At 36.5% G+C, this 17,731-nt stretch overlaps 1 protein-coding gene across 1 annotated transcript; it reads left to right on the top strand.

The window, feature by feature from the left end:
- Positions 1–2,038: 2,038 nt before the first annotated feature.
- Positions 2,039–14,431, top strand: LOC139961478 (mitochondrial carnitine/acylcarnitine carrier protein-like). The gene is made up of 9 exons (XM_071960669.1): positions 2,039–2,232; positions 3,486–3,563; positions 4,880–5,007; positions 6,973–7,063; positions 7,803–7,926; positions 8,443–8,515; positions 9,662–9,771; positions 12,167–12,288; positions 12,869–14,431. Exons 1-9 carry the CDS (start codon positions 2,137–2,139, stop codon positions 12,929–12,931), a joined length of 885 nt encoding a protein of 294 aa, XP_071816770.1. The 5' UTR covers positions 2,039–2,136; the 3' UTR covers positions 12,932–14,431.
- The last annotated feature ends 3,300 nt before the right edge of the window (positions 14,432–17,731 follow it).

The following is a 17,731-nucleotide window of genomic DNA, read 5'->3' as shown; positions in this document are numbered from 1 at the left end:
TTGTTGTCGAGCATCTCTCCAGGCAATTCGTGTAAAGTGAAACATGTACTTATCGATGGAGATGAATGGGGGGGGGGGCGGAGGGGGGGGGGGGGGGTATTTAATTATGGAACATGCAAACAGGAAGGTCAAAGGACTTCCCGCTTTCGGAATAAACAGTTAATCACCAGCCCTAACTTCCATTAATAAAAGACTATAGCTACAATTAATGATTCAGCAACGTCTGTGATGTGTGAAAAATTGTCGAGAGTACTAAAACACCAGTAGTTTTGCATAGGAGTAGTAACACCAGGTATGTGTTAGTGCATACGAGTACTAACACAAGGATTGAGGTGCTGCATAAGTAACACCATGGAGGTGTTACAGTAGAGTACTAACACCAATGAGGTGTTATTTTAGAGCATTACATTAGGGATGTGTTACATGGTATTATTTACACCACCTGGAGGTGCAACATGAGAGTAACTAACCCAGGGAGATGTTACACGAGAGTACTAACACCAGGGAGATGTAACACTAGAGTGCTAACACCAGGGAGATGTTACACGATGTTATACCAGAGTACTAATACCAGGAATGTGTTGCATCAAGTGGTATTACATCGGGAAGCTGTCATATGAGAATACTAAGATATTCAGCTTGATAAAATATACCTCATCTTTGGAATGAAGCTTTAAAGCTCATTCTTGATGATGACGTCTGCTCTTCAATAAAGGCCTAATGTTAATAGTAGTCCGACTTATTATATAAAATCTAATTACTCAGCAAAAGTATGTTCTTTCGTCTTTATACGAAAAAATAACAAATTCATACATAGATCACATTCAGCAACAATTTTGCAAGAGACACTCTGTTGTAGACTAAGAGTCCAGCCGTTTGATTATTTAATGAAACTCAAATTTTCAATGGGTCCGTTGCTCGAAAATTAAACTTGGGAGTATGAAATATAATCGTGACTGATAAGAACTTTTTTTTGACGTTTTACAATATATCAATTGAACTTTTTAAGTTTTTCAGCCTGATAAGGTAAGGTACTGTGAAGGGAGTAGTGATCATTCATTTAGAGCCATTTTAGCATTTTAAGTATCAATTTAGATTATCTACAAGTCAACGGTATGAAACTTTTTGACACTTAATATTGAGAGATGTAAAAATATGATCTTAATGGAGAAAATGTTCTAGATTTTGGCCACATCAATAGAATAAAAATAAGACCAGGTAAAACGGAGCAGGGATCTAGAATACAGGAAGCCTCATTATGTGGATAAACGGACTGTCTAGATGACGTCATCGATCGCTTATTTTGGAGCAAAGCCAATTGCAGTTTTTAATGATGAAATGGGATATACTATGCGTAGACACGTTACCCGAAGTCACCGGTTTGTCTTTTCTGCAGTGTTGGGTTTTAGCATATCATGAGACCAAACTCACTTTTCCACCTAAAACCATTCCGCCTTCAAAGCGCTTCCGATTAGAAATATATGTCACTGACATGCTATGTGAGTTCGCATAATTCTAGCTACTAGCTACTAGTGGCAGAGCTGCATGTATTTTTGAGGTAACTTTCGGCCGTAAAAATGCAATACCATCTGGCAACTTGGTAAAATGTTTTATGTTTGTATCGTGGAGGTTGTGGAACGCCAAATGGTCAACTTCTTATGATGCAATTCATAAGGAGGCTACATGATGATATTGTAAAGGTACAAGATGATAAGGTAAAATTACATGACGATAACATAAACGCACAATATGATAATATTAACATATAATATAATATAATATAATAAAGTAAATTTGCACGGTGATAATATAAAAGTACACTATGGTAATATAAAAGAACACGACGATAGCTACTACAAAATACACGATAATAATGTACGAAAACGCGATGGAATTGTTAATTAGTTAAGATAAAAGGAGACGGATTAGATATGGACATATCATATTGGACAATTATTTATGTCATTGACATGCAATCAACACTATCATCGTGGATTTTTAATTGTCATAATTTTGGCGTTCCATAAGTGTGTTGCCTACAATATAATAGTGCCTGATCTATATTTGCACTGGTACTCTGTGCGAGAAACTTAACTCCTTTTTTATCAACTCTGTAGCTAAACAGAAATTCCCAAGATGACTTCAAACACAAGTCCTGTGAAGAACTTCTTGGCTGGCGGCTTCGGTGGTGTTTGCCTCGTAGGAGCTGGCCACCCTCTTGATACAATCAAGGTAAGATTGCCTTCTAAATTTATACCATTACTATTACAGGTAATTACTCTACAGTTTGACAATGTTAGTGTTTGGACTAGATCCGCGATATTGGAAAGTCACGTGAATGTCATTATCTTATGATATGGCTTACCCAGACTAACAAGGCCTTGCAAATACGACGTTAATGTAAAGAATGTATAGCAGTGGTCAGTTCTATCAATGTTTATCACTCTTTTTGTACAATTAACATGTCCTGCAAATGTTTAAAAACTAAGTACAGCTTGCCAAGTAGCCTGTCTCAATTGCCACAGGTCAAGGGGCTGGAGAACTTACAGCAAAGCCCCAGGTCCTATGACCATTCGATGACCCTACCTCACTTATATATTTCCCAGCAACAACAAAAAGGAGACTTTTGAAGATCTAACTTTAATTAAGTAGAACTAGATGTGTATACCAAACCTAACTAATTGATATGAGATGGAGTAAGACTTGTAACGCAGTCCTTCAAGTTCTCATAGGGTCGTGAACAAATGGAATGATTTGCCTGAGGGTATCCATGTCCTTTCTAAAAGTTTCAATGGTTTTAAGAATGCTTCAGACGGTTATTTTAAGAATTGCAACAGGATTTGAGGTTTCTGTGTATTTTTTTGTTGTCATAGCATCATTTATGGTGACTTTATGTACCTCCTGATACTTTTTTCCAATAAACTAACTCAAATAAATACTGACTTTATGGCTACAGTATTGTAAGTTGGTTGAGTAGCAAAGTTTACCCAATTATTCATCTTGCAGCGGGCAGAATACATGAAACATCAAGCAAGGCTCTAAGGTGATCACTGATCAGTATTCACATAACATACTTTCAATACTAGGGTGAATAACAGGTAGTTTTTTCAAGAAACTTTCATAATGTTCTATCCAACACAACATTTAGCATGTTGTGGGAGGTATTTCAGATAAACCAAAACAATACACTGATGATGAGAATTGACACGTGCCATTCCTAAAGTTACGACCTCCTGTTACTCCTTATTCATTCGGTTACCCAGGAAAAGACAAGATGCAGTCCCTTATTTGCCCTCCAGCCTGATGAATAGTGAGGACGCAGAAAGTCCAATTCACCCGTTTCTATGAAGATAGTGTAATCATCATGCACCATCCATCTCATTTGGGTTATATAACTATAAATATGAGATTTGGATCTTTTGCTACAATATTATGCTTGCTTACACGTTATTGTTATTATTATTCTTTGTTCATTGATTTCACAGGTGCGTTTACAGACCCAGCCAAATCCACCTCTATACTCAGGAGCATTTGATTGCGGGAAGCAGATTGTCATGAAAGAGGTATGGAAGTGTCGTATGATTTAGCCATGAAGATTTTTGTTCTTTAATTTACGTCCTATTTTTTTTTATTCAAGAGTAATTTCAGTTTCTATTTTTAGTTATGTTTGTAAACATGCTATAATTTTCAAACCATGTCAACATAGTTTGTTTGCTTTGTAACTTTTTTCCAGTTTTTCACTGTACAGTAATAAAGTCAGATCAGTTGAAGACAATACTGATTATTAAAGATTTGATCTTGAATCAAGGTAAGTTGCTACAGGATGACTTTAGGCACAAAATTTGATCTGTTGCAGACCATTAAATCACACTCTTATGAGTCCAAGTTACAGTAAGTTAATATTTGCAAAACAAGTTAGGTTTCGGCATTGAAAGTGATCGGACTATCTAAAACAGAGACCATTAGGTGTAATCAGTCGGTGTTCAGTCAGCTTGAACAGTATAGAATAAGGTAGGGTCAAATGAAATTTCAATATTCAAACTAAAATCTCCAGATAAAAAATTAAATTTTCAAGAGACTCAGTTTTAGCAGCATAGTAATTTTTTTTTATTGCCAGTAGTACTTTAATATGAAAAGTAAATGGACAACCTTCGAAATAACTCTGATATTTACGCTAAATGTTTAATACGATAGAAATGACCAAAAATGCAGAAAAAGACGGTCATATCATTATTATGAGATTCCTGTTGAATTTCCCACTGCAGCTTTCATTTGAAATGGATTACAAAGTTACTGTACAAAACAAGTACAGAAATCTACAATTGTTCTTGCATTCACCTCATATGATCGGTGTGAGATGTAAACCATACTTTTATTTTCATCCCAAGTGGCAATCCCAAACTCTCCTTTGTATTGGTCATGTTACACAAGGACCAAATATCTCACAATAAGATATGCAGACAATCAAACCATACTTTTATTTTCATCCCAAGTGGCAATCCCAAACTCTCCTTTGTATTGGTCATGTTACACAAGGACCAAATATCTCACAATAAGATATGCAGACAATCAAACAATTGAATTTATTCTTGTCTGTGCACGTATGTCTGTTTATCCAACAGTCATGATTGCATTGTACTACATTAACTACACTGTAAGCATCTTTTCTCCTCCTTCCCTCCCCATCCAATGCCCGTGTGTAAACTTTGTATAATATCTCTGAATTGTCCAAGATTGTGTGAAAAACTTGATGGCAATCGTGAAGACCACCACGGCCAATAAATCTACAGACCCTTTTGACTCAACATTCGAAAAATCCCCGGCCTCGTTTTGCATAACTTACATTCTGTTCTTTCCTCCGTCTAAATTTCTCTTTCAGAGTTTCTTCGGGCTTTACAAAGGAATGTTGGCTCCCATTCTTGGTGTCACTCCAATGTATGCCACGTGCTTCTTAGGTTATGGAATTGGGAAAAGTTTACAGACACCAGATGCAAATGGAGAATTGAGGTTACGACCATTCCCTCTCTATCATAACTTTACGGTTTCTTTAAATTGTGGCTGGTACTGTATAAAATGTTGTCTATTCCATAAATATTGGAGTATCAGTATGTGTCAAATGATAGATAACTTTGGTGTGAAATTATTCTTTGTAGAATGTTCAGCAACATACCTCAAAATGTCCAAATTGCTATTGTATTTAAGTGCAACTTAGTGTATAGCAGTTTTGTTAAATATTGTATTGTTTTGAAGCAATTTCAGCGTTTCATGATGAACAAAATGCATGAACGTAATAATTGTAATATGCAAAATGTGAGCATACTGTAGGGTGTGAATCCACATAGCTTTAGTTATTCTTTACATTTTTAGGAAATTTGAGGAAGACAATTCTGTTGTTGGTAATTTATTTTATTGCTAGTAGTGGTTATATCAAGGTTTCCTGAGCATATCACAATGTGAAAACTTTGTGCAGTCATTTGGAATTTGTTGTGACCATCTGGTGGTACCAAAAAAAAATATATATAAAGATAAAGGAACCAGAAAATGTAAAACACCTGTTGCGTTTCTTAGTGTGCCCAGCAAAATCATACCAGAAGTTACTTTTGTTAGTGTGCTCAGGAATGTTTAAATTTGGCACAGAGCTCAAAGGTCTGCCACTGAGAAAAGATGTTGCATTCAATGAAATTTTAAGATTAAATGCTTACAGAACTCTCATGTTAGGGATCAGCCAAAATCTACATACATTTGTTTATAGAGCCTGGGCACAACAACCAAACAAACTGAACTGATTCACTCTTTAACTCCAGTCCCCTTGCATCAAGACTGTAACTGTGTGATTGTGACATTAGTTTGTCAATTGTGTATCACAAGTCCGTTGGACTACAGATACTACAGTACACATGATCTCAGCCAAAAAGGCCGGGAAGGATTCGTTTATCTCGAGGGGGTCCGGTTATGTCCAAATATCACATGGCTTCAGTCGGAGCGTATGCAAATGTACAACCCGATGCTAAACCCCAGTTTAACTGCCTAGACATGTTTCCCATATATTGCAAAAGATTACAGAGCACTGATTGGGGTTACAATAAATCTATATTCAAAATGTATGATATCCATTATCCACTGATATGTCTCTGTGTTATTAGTTCTGTAGTATTCCCCAAAACTTCAAATAGATGTGTATGTGGGTGTGCTTGTGTGTGGTGTATACACGATACCCAGACTAATTCCTTCACTTCTGCTGGTATCAATGCAGGTATGCATCAGGCATTATTTGCAGTATATGTAGCATAGTATTGTTTGAAGAGGAGAGTGAATAAAGTGCATAATAAGGCGTAAACCAAAACAACATGTTTGAATGAACGAACCATTTCTTATCCAGATAATGTCTGGTCCAAACATGATGTCTGAACATTTGCTCATACCTGGGTTGTTTGAAAGCAGATGTGAATATTTGGGGAATATTGACAATTTTTCATAAATTCTGTGCGTGCCTGACCTGTGTCAGCACGTTCTTTTATACTGTTGTTTGTCATATTCCAGAATGGATCACTGGGCTGATCACCATTTTTCAATGGTCTTATTGTGTTTTTTGATGACCTTTTACCCTTCATGTTGAAAAAAAAAAAAAATGAAATATCAGAATCAAAACTGCTGTATACATACTGTATGACAAGATTCAATATTTTCTCTGACCATACAAATCTCTTTCTCCTTCAGCTAACAATTAACAATTATTGTTAATTATTTAACAGCTAACAATTATTAGTTTCAAAAATAATTCCCATATTATTATTATTATTAGTATTATTATTATTAGTATGATTATTATGATTATTATTAATATTATTAATATTATTATTATTATTATTATTATTATTATTATTATTATTATTATTATTATGATTATGATTATTATTATCATTATTATTATTATTTACCTACATTACTATATTTTTTATTTATTTCCTGCAGACCACACCAGCTGTTTGCTGCAGGGATGATGGCCGGTGTCTTCACAACAAGTATCATGGCACCGGGTGAAAGAGTCAAATGCCTTCTACAGGTAACAACATATACCATAAGGGACAAATGCAACGGTTGTTAAATACACAGAAGCTTGTACGGATATGTTTGAAGTATTTCAAAAGGTGCCGATAAAATGCCACCGTGGCAGGTGCTAACCCTTAATTAGGCAGGTGGTTTCAGGTTTATTCTTTTAATATTTCCCGGAAACTTTTTGATTTCTTGCCAAAGGTAAGAGGAATCTATGCGATTGTAACGGTGTTTGTGTACAGTTGCTAACTAAAAAACAACTATGATTGATTAATTCATTGGGTTTATCTTAGTTAGTAAAAGAGTTACACATAAAAGGTGAATGGTCATCTGAGGTCACCAGATGTAAAATCTTTGTTAACACTTTGTTAACACTTTAACTCCCTGAGTGAGTTTCAACAAAGTTCAAAGCTATCATGTCAAAATGTCAACAGAGGTCAAAGCCTAGGAAACTTTCAAACTTGGTAACTTGGTAAATTAAAAGGTTTGTTGAACTTTATCTGTAATGTGTGTATTGATCTTTGATAGTGACAAAAAGTACCCTAGAATGGTTTCGTAGAGGTCAAAGTGATTTGAGATCTGAGCAAAAAAGCAAAACTCGGAAAGCTGGGATGAACATTGTGCTTGCTATGTAGATTTTGTTAAGTTATTCAAGAAGTTTATTGCTTTCTGTGAGGGTCATGTGACGTCAACAGATGTGAAAATAAGAATGTTTTAGAAAAAAATTAATTTGTTTTATATATGTACAGATCCAAGCCTCAACAAAAGGCCCACCTAAATATGCAGGACCCTGGGACTGTATGAGACAGATCTACAGAGAGGCGGGGTTGTTTAAGGGCATCTACAGAGGAACCATGGCTACATTACTCAGAGGTATGTCACTATAAATGGTGGTGATCTGTTTAAGGGATAACTCACAGATGGAGTTTTCTTATGAAAATTCCTCAGACTTCAGTTGGTAATAGTCTGAGCAGTCCAGTCGGTTAATATGTAGAACGGTAGGAAGCTATTGCTGAATGGTTGTTAACTTGTTACTTTACGACCTTGGGCACACCTTCAATATGGAGAGCTTTGTTTGACTAGCAAGACGTTAATTCATCTCAGACTATATGAAAAAATGTCCACCCAGGGTGTATTACTCTTTAGTCAAATATTTTTTAGTCATCAGAATTTTTCAGAATTTTTCATTATTTTTCATTCAGAATTCAGAATTTTTCATTAGTCAGAAGTTTTGTTCAGCATCAAGTGATAATTCCACAAAACCCCCAAAGACCATGTGGTTTCAGGGTTGTTATATAATAATTAAATATTAATAATTAAAAGTTAACAAATTTTCATAATTATTTCATTTGATTTAATTTTTCTCTTTTTTCTCAATATCATCTTTAGATGTTCCAGCCAGTGGAATGTACTTTATGTCTTATGAAATGTTGAAGAAAGCAATAACTCCAGAGGGTAAAACGTAAGTGCCTACCTCGGTACACATAAGTTGTCCGAGTTTGCCTTTGTTGACTAGAGGCGTATGTGTTGGTGAAATGCAAGGGCATTGGACTCGCAAACTATAATGGATTCATGCAGATTTGGAGTCTGTTCACGAGATCAAGTCGTATCCTTGGGCCAGGCACATATTCTTCCTTGCCTCTCTTCATCTAGTTAGGTATATAAATCAGGTGACTTGCAAGGTAACTTGTAAATATAGTCGGAGTGCCCCAGTTTGTGGCTGCACCCTCATGGGAAGTAACGCAGGGGGACAGGTAGAAGTGGCACACTGTACAGGTGGTCATTTAGACATTGTGCAGTCTGTGTGTTGGTGCGATAAGTGTTGTAAAAGTCATATGAGAAGGACTTGTTTTGATATAAGACTGAAAACCTTCAACTCTTTAACTCTCTCTGTCTTTCTTTGCTGATTCACTATGTTAAGAAAAGTGAACCTGCAGTGTACTCGCTGTGACCCGCAGTGCACTCCTGTGACCTGCAGTGCACTCCCGTTGACCTGCAGTGTACTCCATGTGACAATCCATGCGCATTACACTTCTTGACTAGTGTTCTTGTTTTCAATGGGTGGCAAAAGAACAGTGTTCAGACAATATATTTTGAACTTTCTGCATAGGTATATATCGTTGTTTAGAAATATGCATGTCTTGATTGCAAAGATATTAGCTTGTGTCTTTGTTTAATGACGTCGCTGCGACCGACGGCATTTGTCGTCATGGTAGATCAGCGAAGAAAGAAACAATTCTTTATAAATTGCAAAGCATTAATGCAACAAAACGTTTGTACACGATGTAAGCATTATCAATGCAGGCGTGGAGGTCACGTTACATCAACTGCTGGTCAAACATATCCAAACATGTGACACTTTGAGGACGGAAAATATATCAAGATTTGAAAAGCCGAAGCAAAAAAATTGTGTAAAAGTTTCAACTGGAATATCTTCATTTTGGAGAAACATGTTGAGCAAATGAGATGAGGTCTTCACACAGGAGTGGTGATAGATTTCATGTCTTTGCCCCTTAAAATGGAGGTTTCCCTTCACTGATAAATTTGTTTTACGATATATATATTCCTCCTTTTAACGATGAAATATTTGTGTTTTCTTTGTGTACAGATCAGACCAACTTGGGCCAGGTAGGATCCTGTTTGCAGGCGGTATGGCAGGTATATTCAACTGGATGGTTGCCATAGCACCAGATACTCTCAAATCAAGGTACCAAACAGGTAAGATCAAAATTGCAGGCTGAAATGTCATTCACACTCTTGGCCAGGGTAGGGATCAGTTTTTGATTTATCGCTGAAAGCAAAAGGAATCATTGCGGTCAAGATTGCATGCGTATTCTTGTGTTTGTGTGTATGTGATGCACTGCAAACTTTGTATGTACATGCAACAGTGAATTCTTGGCTGCTATTGTTTTGGCTTGGATCAAAGGTCATAAAGATCAAAGGATCAAAGATCAAAGGCGGAGTGTATAGCCTAGTGGTTAACGCCGGCGTCTCCCAGTCATGAGATCCCCGGTTCGATTCCCCGCCGACAGCAATGTGTGTCGTCTGGCAAGGGTGTTGTTCAATAACAACTTCCTGACATGGACGTTAAATGGATGTGTGCCGAGAGATTGGCTTCGGTCAGCTTGCGAGTCTACAAGCCTCCATGGCTTCTTTCGCGAGTTCCTGCTTGCGGGAAGATCACATATACATACATACATACATACATACTAGTTCACCAGCTGTCAAACTGTGGAACCATTGTAAGCACAATATCTCAAGAAGAGAAGCTTTGATAAATCTCATGCTTGGCATATTGATCTCCCATATTGAGTAGAGGAACCCAATCGAAATTGGTGGAGGTGAAAAGGTCCTATGCGGTGTACATTTAAGGCAAAGTCTGAAAATCTTGTAAACACGAAAACACAAGATGTACATCTCCCTTGAACTTCATACTTAGTATGTAGATCCAGCTTGGTGAGTGCAAGAACCCTGTTGAAATTAGTAGATGTCAAAGGTCTAATGAGGTCAAGAAGTGTCAAAGTCTGAAAATCTTTTGAACATGATAACTACAAAATTAAAGCTACAGTTAACATGTGAATTCTACACTGGTTTTGAAATTCTTTTGGTGAATATAGTTTGGTCAAATTTAGTTTAGTCTAGTTTTGTAATGGGGCTCTATAAGTCTGCAACAAAACCTACCATCATACAGGATATGAAATCTGCTTCAAAGAGTCAATAGACTCGCCTTAACACACTCACACAGGCCCTATTAGTTTTCACACTCTAAGCTTCAAGCGGTCAACAGTTTATCTCAAATGGTGGGGGGGAGGGGTGTTGGGGCGGAATTAGCTTCAGTGGTCAATAGGTAATCTCAAACAGTCTCAAAGTTGGCTACTCTCTGTATGATTTATACTAGATGACTTTTAATTTGGCAGTTAAGTAGTGTAAATATTTGTAGAGAGTTCTCATTCATTATTTGCAGTTATTAAAGGGATGTTTGCAATGTGGCAAATCTGACATGCTGGCTCAAAATTGGTAAAAGAATATGGACTTTATTCATGTTCTTTTCTGGATGTTGAAACATTTTGGGAATGAAAAATGGTATACTGTAAATTCTTACCAGTGGATTTAATGGTTGATGCGCCCACAAGGGGGAGTGCTACAAAGAAGAGCTGGAAATTTCTGATCTTTTCTCACTTAACTTAAATTTTTCCACAAATTTACCTCACTTTGCTCTACATTAGTCAGATATTCATTTTGGGAATTGTGAGCAAATTGAATGGCAAGGAAATCACAAAGCCAACTGGCTTTCCGGTTGTAGAATGTCAAGTCCAGCCCCATCGTTACATTTTAACGTTAGAGCTGCGTTTAGCATCGAGCGGTGACTTTGCGACACTCTTGTAATATTTCAATTTGTTTTTTTTTTGATAACCCTCAAATCTTTGTAAAAATAGATATTGCACAGTGTGTGGCCACACATACCATCTAACTGGTCCCTGGTTTGCAAATGTTTAATCTAAAATAGAAGAGTTGACTTTGTCACAGTCTGGTGTGTATTCGATAGTGGTTAAAGTGTAGATGTTATATCTGGAATCTTCACTATCAATACCGTCATTAGTAGTAACACGTTTGTTTTCTTGTCAGAAAATATGTAAAATTTGCCAAATTATTTTTAAGGTTTGGATGAAAGTATGACATAGTCAGGGAAATATTCTATAGCAAAGGTCACTTTTTTTTTTTTTTTTTTTTTTTTTTTTAAATAAAACAAAAATATTAATCAAAAATATTACCCTCAGTAGCCTACTATACTTTATGAGTATATGGCTTTTTTCCAAACAGATGATAAACTTACTTTTCACCTAATGTAAGGAGATTGAAAGTATTAAAAATATTATGATTCAGTTGTCAATAAAAAGTCCTGTCACATTTGTGTTAAAATTATTGTTTAAGACGTACGCTATTGAAGTTTGTGCTGCATGCTAGTGCCATTTACATGTACACATTTATAAACAACCCTCAATCGATCCCTCAGCCAAAGACATGGTTGCCTAACGATGGAATAGCTGGAGATGAAACTGGACCATAATCCAATTATAATATTTTATTCTCATATTCTCTCTTCCTCACACAGCACCCGAGGGTACATACACAGGTATTCGGCAGGTCTTTGTGGAAATGGTCAGGACCGAAGGTGCTGGGTCTCTCTTCAAAGGACTCACACCTGTCATGTTGAGGGCCTTCCCAGCAAATGCGGTGAGTTCTAAAAGATGTTTAGAAATTACCATTCCTCTTCTTTTTCTTTCGTTGAAATAGTTCCCCCCAAAAAATTTACCTTCAAAAGAGCCTCATGTACCCTAGGCAGTACATATGAACTTGTGGACTGTACCCTCAGCAGCACATATATAAAGGGTATATGAAGGGTTTCGTTTTCAACAAGAACCCTCCTGAGTACTCTTGTACCAAGTGGAGGTCGATGTGCCAGTAAAAGTAATGCAATTGATTTCATCCAACATTCGTTACGCCCCCGATACTTTCGTAGAAGTATTAAACACATCTAGAGACTGAATTCTTAAATTTTATAAAAATTGGCAAATTTTAACCTCACCATTTTAAAATGAAGAAACTCAAATGAAGGAACCATCTAAATCACCCTCACATCAATTATGGACTTTTTTTAAAATGATTTAAAAAACCATCAGAAAACTGAGCAAAAATAAAAATTTGAAAGCAAAATGTTGCATTTAAACGTTTTGTTTTTATTTTTATGCCTATCTGCAACTTGAATTTTTAAGATCATTTGTATTTTTTCCTTCCCATTTTCTTCTTTCTACAGGCCTGTTTCTTAGGATTTGAACTGGCTATGAAGTTCCTGAACTGGGCTGCTCCAAATCTCTAAGAGATCTCAGAGCATCTATAGTGTGATTACATCCCATATATATATATATATCAACCGATGAGAAACTGAGCCATTTTTGTAATCATGGGCAGTAATGAGGCCCAAACACTGGAATTCATCTCTAACAGCATGAGAAAACATATCAAAAACATATTCAAGTCATAGAAAGATCTGCATTGTGATATGGCGAGATGTGGAAGCTTGTTCACACCAATACCAAAAAAATATGTTGGCATGGTAGCACAGTACCCATCCGTTACAGAGGAAAACAGCTGCATCAGAAAAAATTATCTGGAGAATTAAACCTGATATGATTTTGCTATCATAAGGAAGAATACAAGAAAAATGAAGGAATGGAGAAAAACATGAAAAATATAAAAGTAGCATTTTTTAGGGGTGGTTTGTAATATCCAAATGATAAAATCTGCAATGTAAACACAGAAGATGTTGGTATCTTTTGTTTTAACTTCAGAGTGTCAAATTTAGGAAACAAAGAAATATATTTTTCCAAGTTTTGACAGTCATGAAGTAAGTAAATATTTAGAAGTAAACAGTAATAGCACCCCTAAACTCAATTTTTCCACATTTTGATCTTGACATTCATGCTGTTACTTCTTGGTAGTGATTTGTAAAGAGGAGTGCAACACTGCCACCATTTACATTTTGATGTTGTTCAGAGTGGTGGGGAAGGGAGGTGGGGGGGGGATAGGAAACACCAAATTAGGCTAAATTAATATTAAAAGTTTACTTTCGGAAATTTTATTGTATTAAATATCAGAACCCTGAATTTATCCAACCATTCTGAAAAGTGAAATCTACAAAATAAATCGAATTTATGATATTTTGTCTTGCCAAAGAGAAACATAAACTGTAGATAATTCTGAGTGTAACCCTTTTTCCTCATTGTTTTCGATTTCGGACCAAGTTATCAGCTTGACCTCATCTTCATTAAGCTTTCTTTCTGGACATTTGGAAAGGTTTTGAGCACTGATGCTTTACTTAAGTAATGTTGAATAATAGGGGAAGTGTTGCTATCTCTGTGGCTAGTATTAGAATTTTTTATAAATACCAAAAGATTTTAAAAGATAATATATGATTTGGTGAATGGTGGATTTCGGTTTCAAAAAATGGTAAAGTGATTCTTCAATAATTGAGACATTTCACAACTGGATGAAAAGGGGGATGAAAAAAAAGTGAAATATTTGAAATATGTGTATTCAACATAGCGATTTTTCGCCATGCTCAGACCTCTTCTCTCCAATCACCGGGTAATTTTGAAGATAAAAAAAATCCTAAATAATGTTTCTTTCTATGCAAATTTTCTCTTCAGATAATTGTGTGTGCTCGACAGTTCTTCTTAAGGGTATCTCTAAGAAAGTTTGAGAGAAATATTTCTTCAGCTATCATATTTTTTTCTTTTTCATTTTATCACCAAGTGAATATAAAATATCTCTTATCGTATGACGGAAATAAAAAATTAGTTTTCTTGACTATTTTCAATATCCTGGTAAAGTTTTATAATTAATGTCTAAGTAAAAATACCCTCACTCTCCCCCCCCCTCCCCACGATAATGCAAATCACCTTTCATTCTTAAATTCTGTCTGTGATTTGTAACCTGTTTTTGCTTTCTCTGAAGGATCAAACTTGCCTGATGTTTAATTCATACAGTATTTTAGAAGATGCTGCTATGAGTTCTCAATCCCATAGGCAAGTGAATGGGATGGAAGAGAGGGAGGAAGTTGCTACATCCTTTTTAAGTGTGTTCCGCCCTCCCTCCCTCCCTCACCCACCCCGTCACCCCCGACCACCTCTCTAACTAGGGTTTTACTCCACGCCATTGCTTGATCATTCAACGGGATCATTTGAACTAGCAAAAACAAAAAGTGCCCCAGGGAATTCACATTTTAATTTTCAGTTTCATTTCTCATAATATTTAACGTATTTGCATCAGGTACAACAACTGCTGCATGATACACATGAAATAGCGTTACCATAGGAACTTTTGCGAGACTGCAGCAACAACCTGCCAGCTCAAATCGCTCAAATGTTGAGCACTTATAAATACGAAAATACTTCTTGGGGGGGGGTGCTCCAAAACTCCCTGCGCTCTCTGCAAACACTTCGTCAACACTCAAGTTTGACTTTTTTAAAATAATTATTTAAGAAAACATTTCTTGAGACTAATTTATCTCTCATTAAACACAAAGTTGAAACTCACCAATTTAGCTCTTTTCCTAAAATTAAGGTTTCCTTTTAAAGAGTGATCAAATATTAATATTTAGAAGTGTACATCGTTATATAATATAGTAATAAATTCTTTCAAAGTGATTTCACGTTCGGTTTGAAGCTATGTGCACATGTATGTCTTGGTTTCGCTCCAGCGATGAGCGACGATTCACAATATTTGAGAAGCTTTTTATCTTTTTTAATCTCTTTTCTTGGAGGGGGGGGGGGTGAAGATGAAGGGGGGGGGATATTTCTAATCATCCAGACACATTGTATGATATTAAGCCCATTTCGTACATTGTCTGGAAAAAAAGGTGGAATGTGTAGTTGAAGAATTAAGTACGCATCCCTTATGTTCAAAGTTCCCATTGGTGAAATCTGATGACCAAATATGGACTAAAAAACAAGCAAACAAACAAACCAAATGGAAAGGGGAAAAACAGCACCGATTTACGCCGTTTTGGAGGGAGGCTTTAGCTATTTAATATTTGTCAAACATCATCGAAACTTGAATATGAAAGGGAAAAAAAAAAGAATAATGAAAAGTGACACATATTGCATGCTATACATTAATGGTTACGAGTTCTGCGGAAATTGGATTGGGGATTTTGGGCGCAATGTTTCTGTATTCATTATTTGCTATTCCTAAATACAACGGTTTATCATCAATAAACGTGCAAATAAGTTTGCAATCTCACGACATAAGAGAAGAAAATAAGTATAAATTAATATAAAGTGTGTTTAATTTTTTTTAATTTGGTAATCATTATTCTACGTTTGGCGTGACTTTGGGAAATTTCTACACTTTCTAAGAGGCAAAGTATAGCGAAGTTGTATAGCGAAGCCAGGGGAGTGAGTTTTATAATGTGGATGTTGTGTTTATGTTGTATGAATAATGCAACGGCTAACCTTATCGTCAGTTTTTATTCTGCTACAATGCTTTACGAAGGGGTACGTACTTAAAGATATGTAGGAGTGTCAGCTCAGTGGAGTGTTAGTGTTAGGAGTTTAAGGAGTGTTAGCTCAGTGGTTAACGCCGGTGCCTTTCAGTCATAAGGTCCCGAGTTCAAGTCACTCCAAGATTAATGTATGTCGTCCAGTTACAGAGTTTTGACAATTCACAACCATGGACGTTAAATATGAATCTAAGAGACTGACTTCGGTCAGCTTGCGGCTTTGATAAGCCAATGATGGCTTCTTCGCGAGTTCCTGCTTGCAGGAGGATCTAAAATACATACATATATACATACATACACTGGCGGATCCAGGGCCTTTGTTTGGGAGGGGCCAAAGTGGCATTAGAGTGATATGGGGAGGGGTCTAAGGGGAGGGGGTGCCCCCCTCCCCTTTTGAAAATTTTCTATTGCTGAATGCCCTCAGATGCAATTTGGTGCGACAAAAGTGTACAATGGTAATGTTAATTTACTTCTAAAAAATGTTTCCCAGGTGTAATTTTCTAAAATATTTATAAAACAAAGTTGGGATCATCTTTCTCAAGAAATTTTATTTATCATATTTTATAAATTTCTTACAACCAGCCTGTAACTGCAAAATGGTGTTAAACTTTAAATCCTCATGCTCATACATTTACATAGCTCCCAACTCTTGAGAAGGCAAATGCTGGTCCATGCCACGAATCGCCGTCCTGGGGGAGGGGTATAAGGGGAGAGGGTGTCCCCCTCCCCTTTTGAATTTTTTTGGAATCCTGGTGATGCCTACATGTAAAATGGTAGCACTTAGAAAGGCTTTTGTCACCGAAAATTTTCTGAGAAATATGCATTTTTTTGTGTGTAACATCAATAAATTGAATAGTAGGTGATAATTCATTCTTTCCCGTGGCATGAAAATGTTCGCTGCTCGCCCCAATGAAAAGAAATATAGGCTAATTTGAGGTTCAAATGATGCTGTAAAGGAGGTTTTAAACTCTATTATGCTAAATGCTAAAGAAATGATGGTTGCTAAGTCAAAATTTGATGCACATTTTTTTATGTATACTTGACAATTACAATGCGGATTTTTCGGACGCTTGTGCGGGTCAGCGGGTTTGGGTGTTAGAATGCGGGTCTAATTCCCGCGAATTGCGGGTCAGTTGGGAGCTCTGCATTTAATTTTAAACCAGAAAACGAAAAGGTTTAGATTAGTCTACCACTGCTATTCCTCTCGATTTTTTTAATTTCCAATCATATGATTTAGCGGATGTTCGGAAACACTTTTTGGCTCACCTTTGGGGGGGGGCATGGCCCCCCTTGGCCCCCCTTGGATCCGCCAGTGCATACATACACACATGCATGTACCAGTTGATGGTTAGTTATTGCTACTACGAGAAAGAAAAACAATACCTTTTGGGAAATTTGAGAAAGGTGAGATCAGTGGTGATATGTCATATGCCTACTTTAACGTTGCTTGTTATCCTAAAGGACATAATATATACATAAATAATGACCTTTATGTGATGTTGACGGTGATATAGGGAGGGTGTGGAGACTTTATATACCGGCTCAATAACAATTTGTAACCTGAGACACATTCAAACTACTTTCGCGTTATAGTTTATACATCTAGAAGTTGCTGCA

The sequence above is a fragment of the Apostichopus japonicus genome, chromosome 20, assembly GCF_037975245.1.
Source record: "Apostichopus japonicus isolate 1M-3 chromosome 20, ASM3797524v1, whole genome shotgun sequence".
In the NCBI taxonomy this organism is placed as follows: domain Eukaryota; kingdom Metazoa; phylum Echinodermata; class Holothuroidea; order Aspidochirotida; family Stichopodidae; genus Apostichopus; species Apostichopus japonicus.
This window is presented reverse-complemented; position numbering and strand designations above follow the sequence as displayed.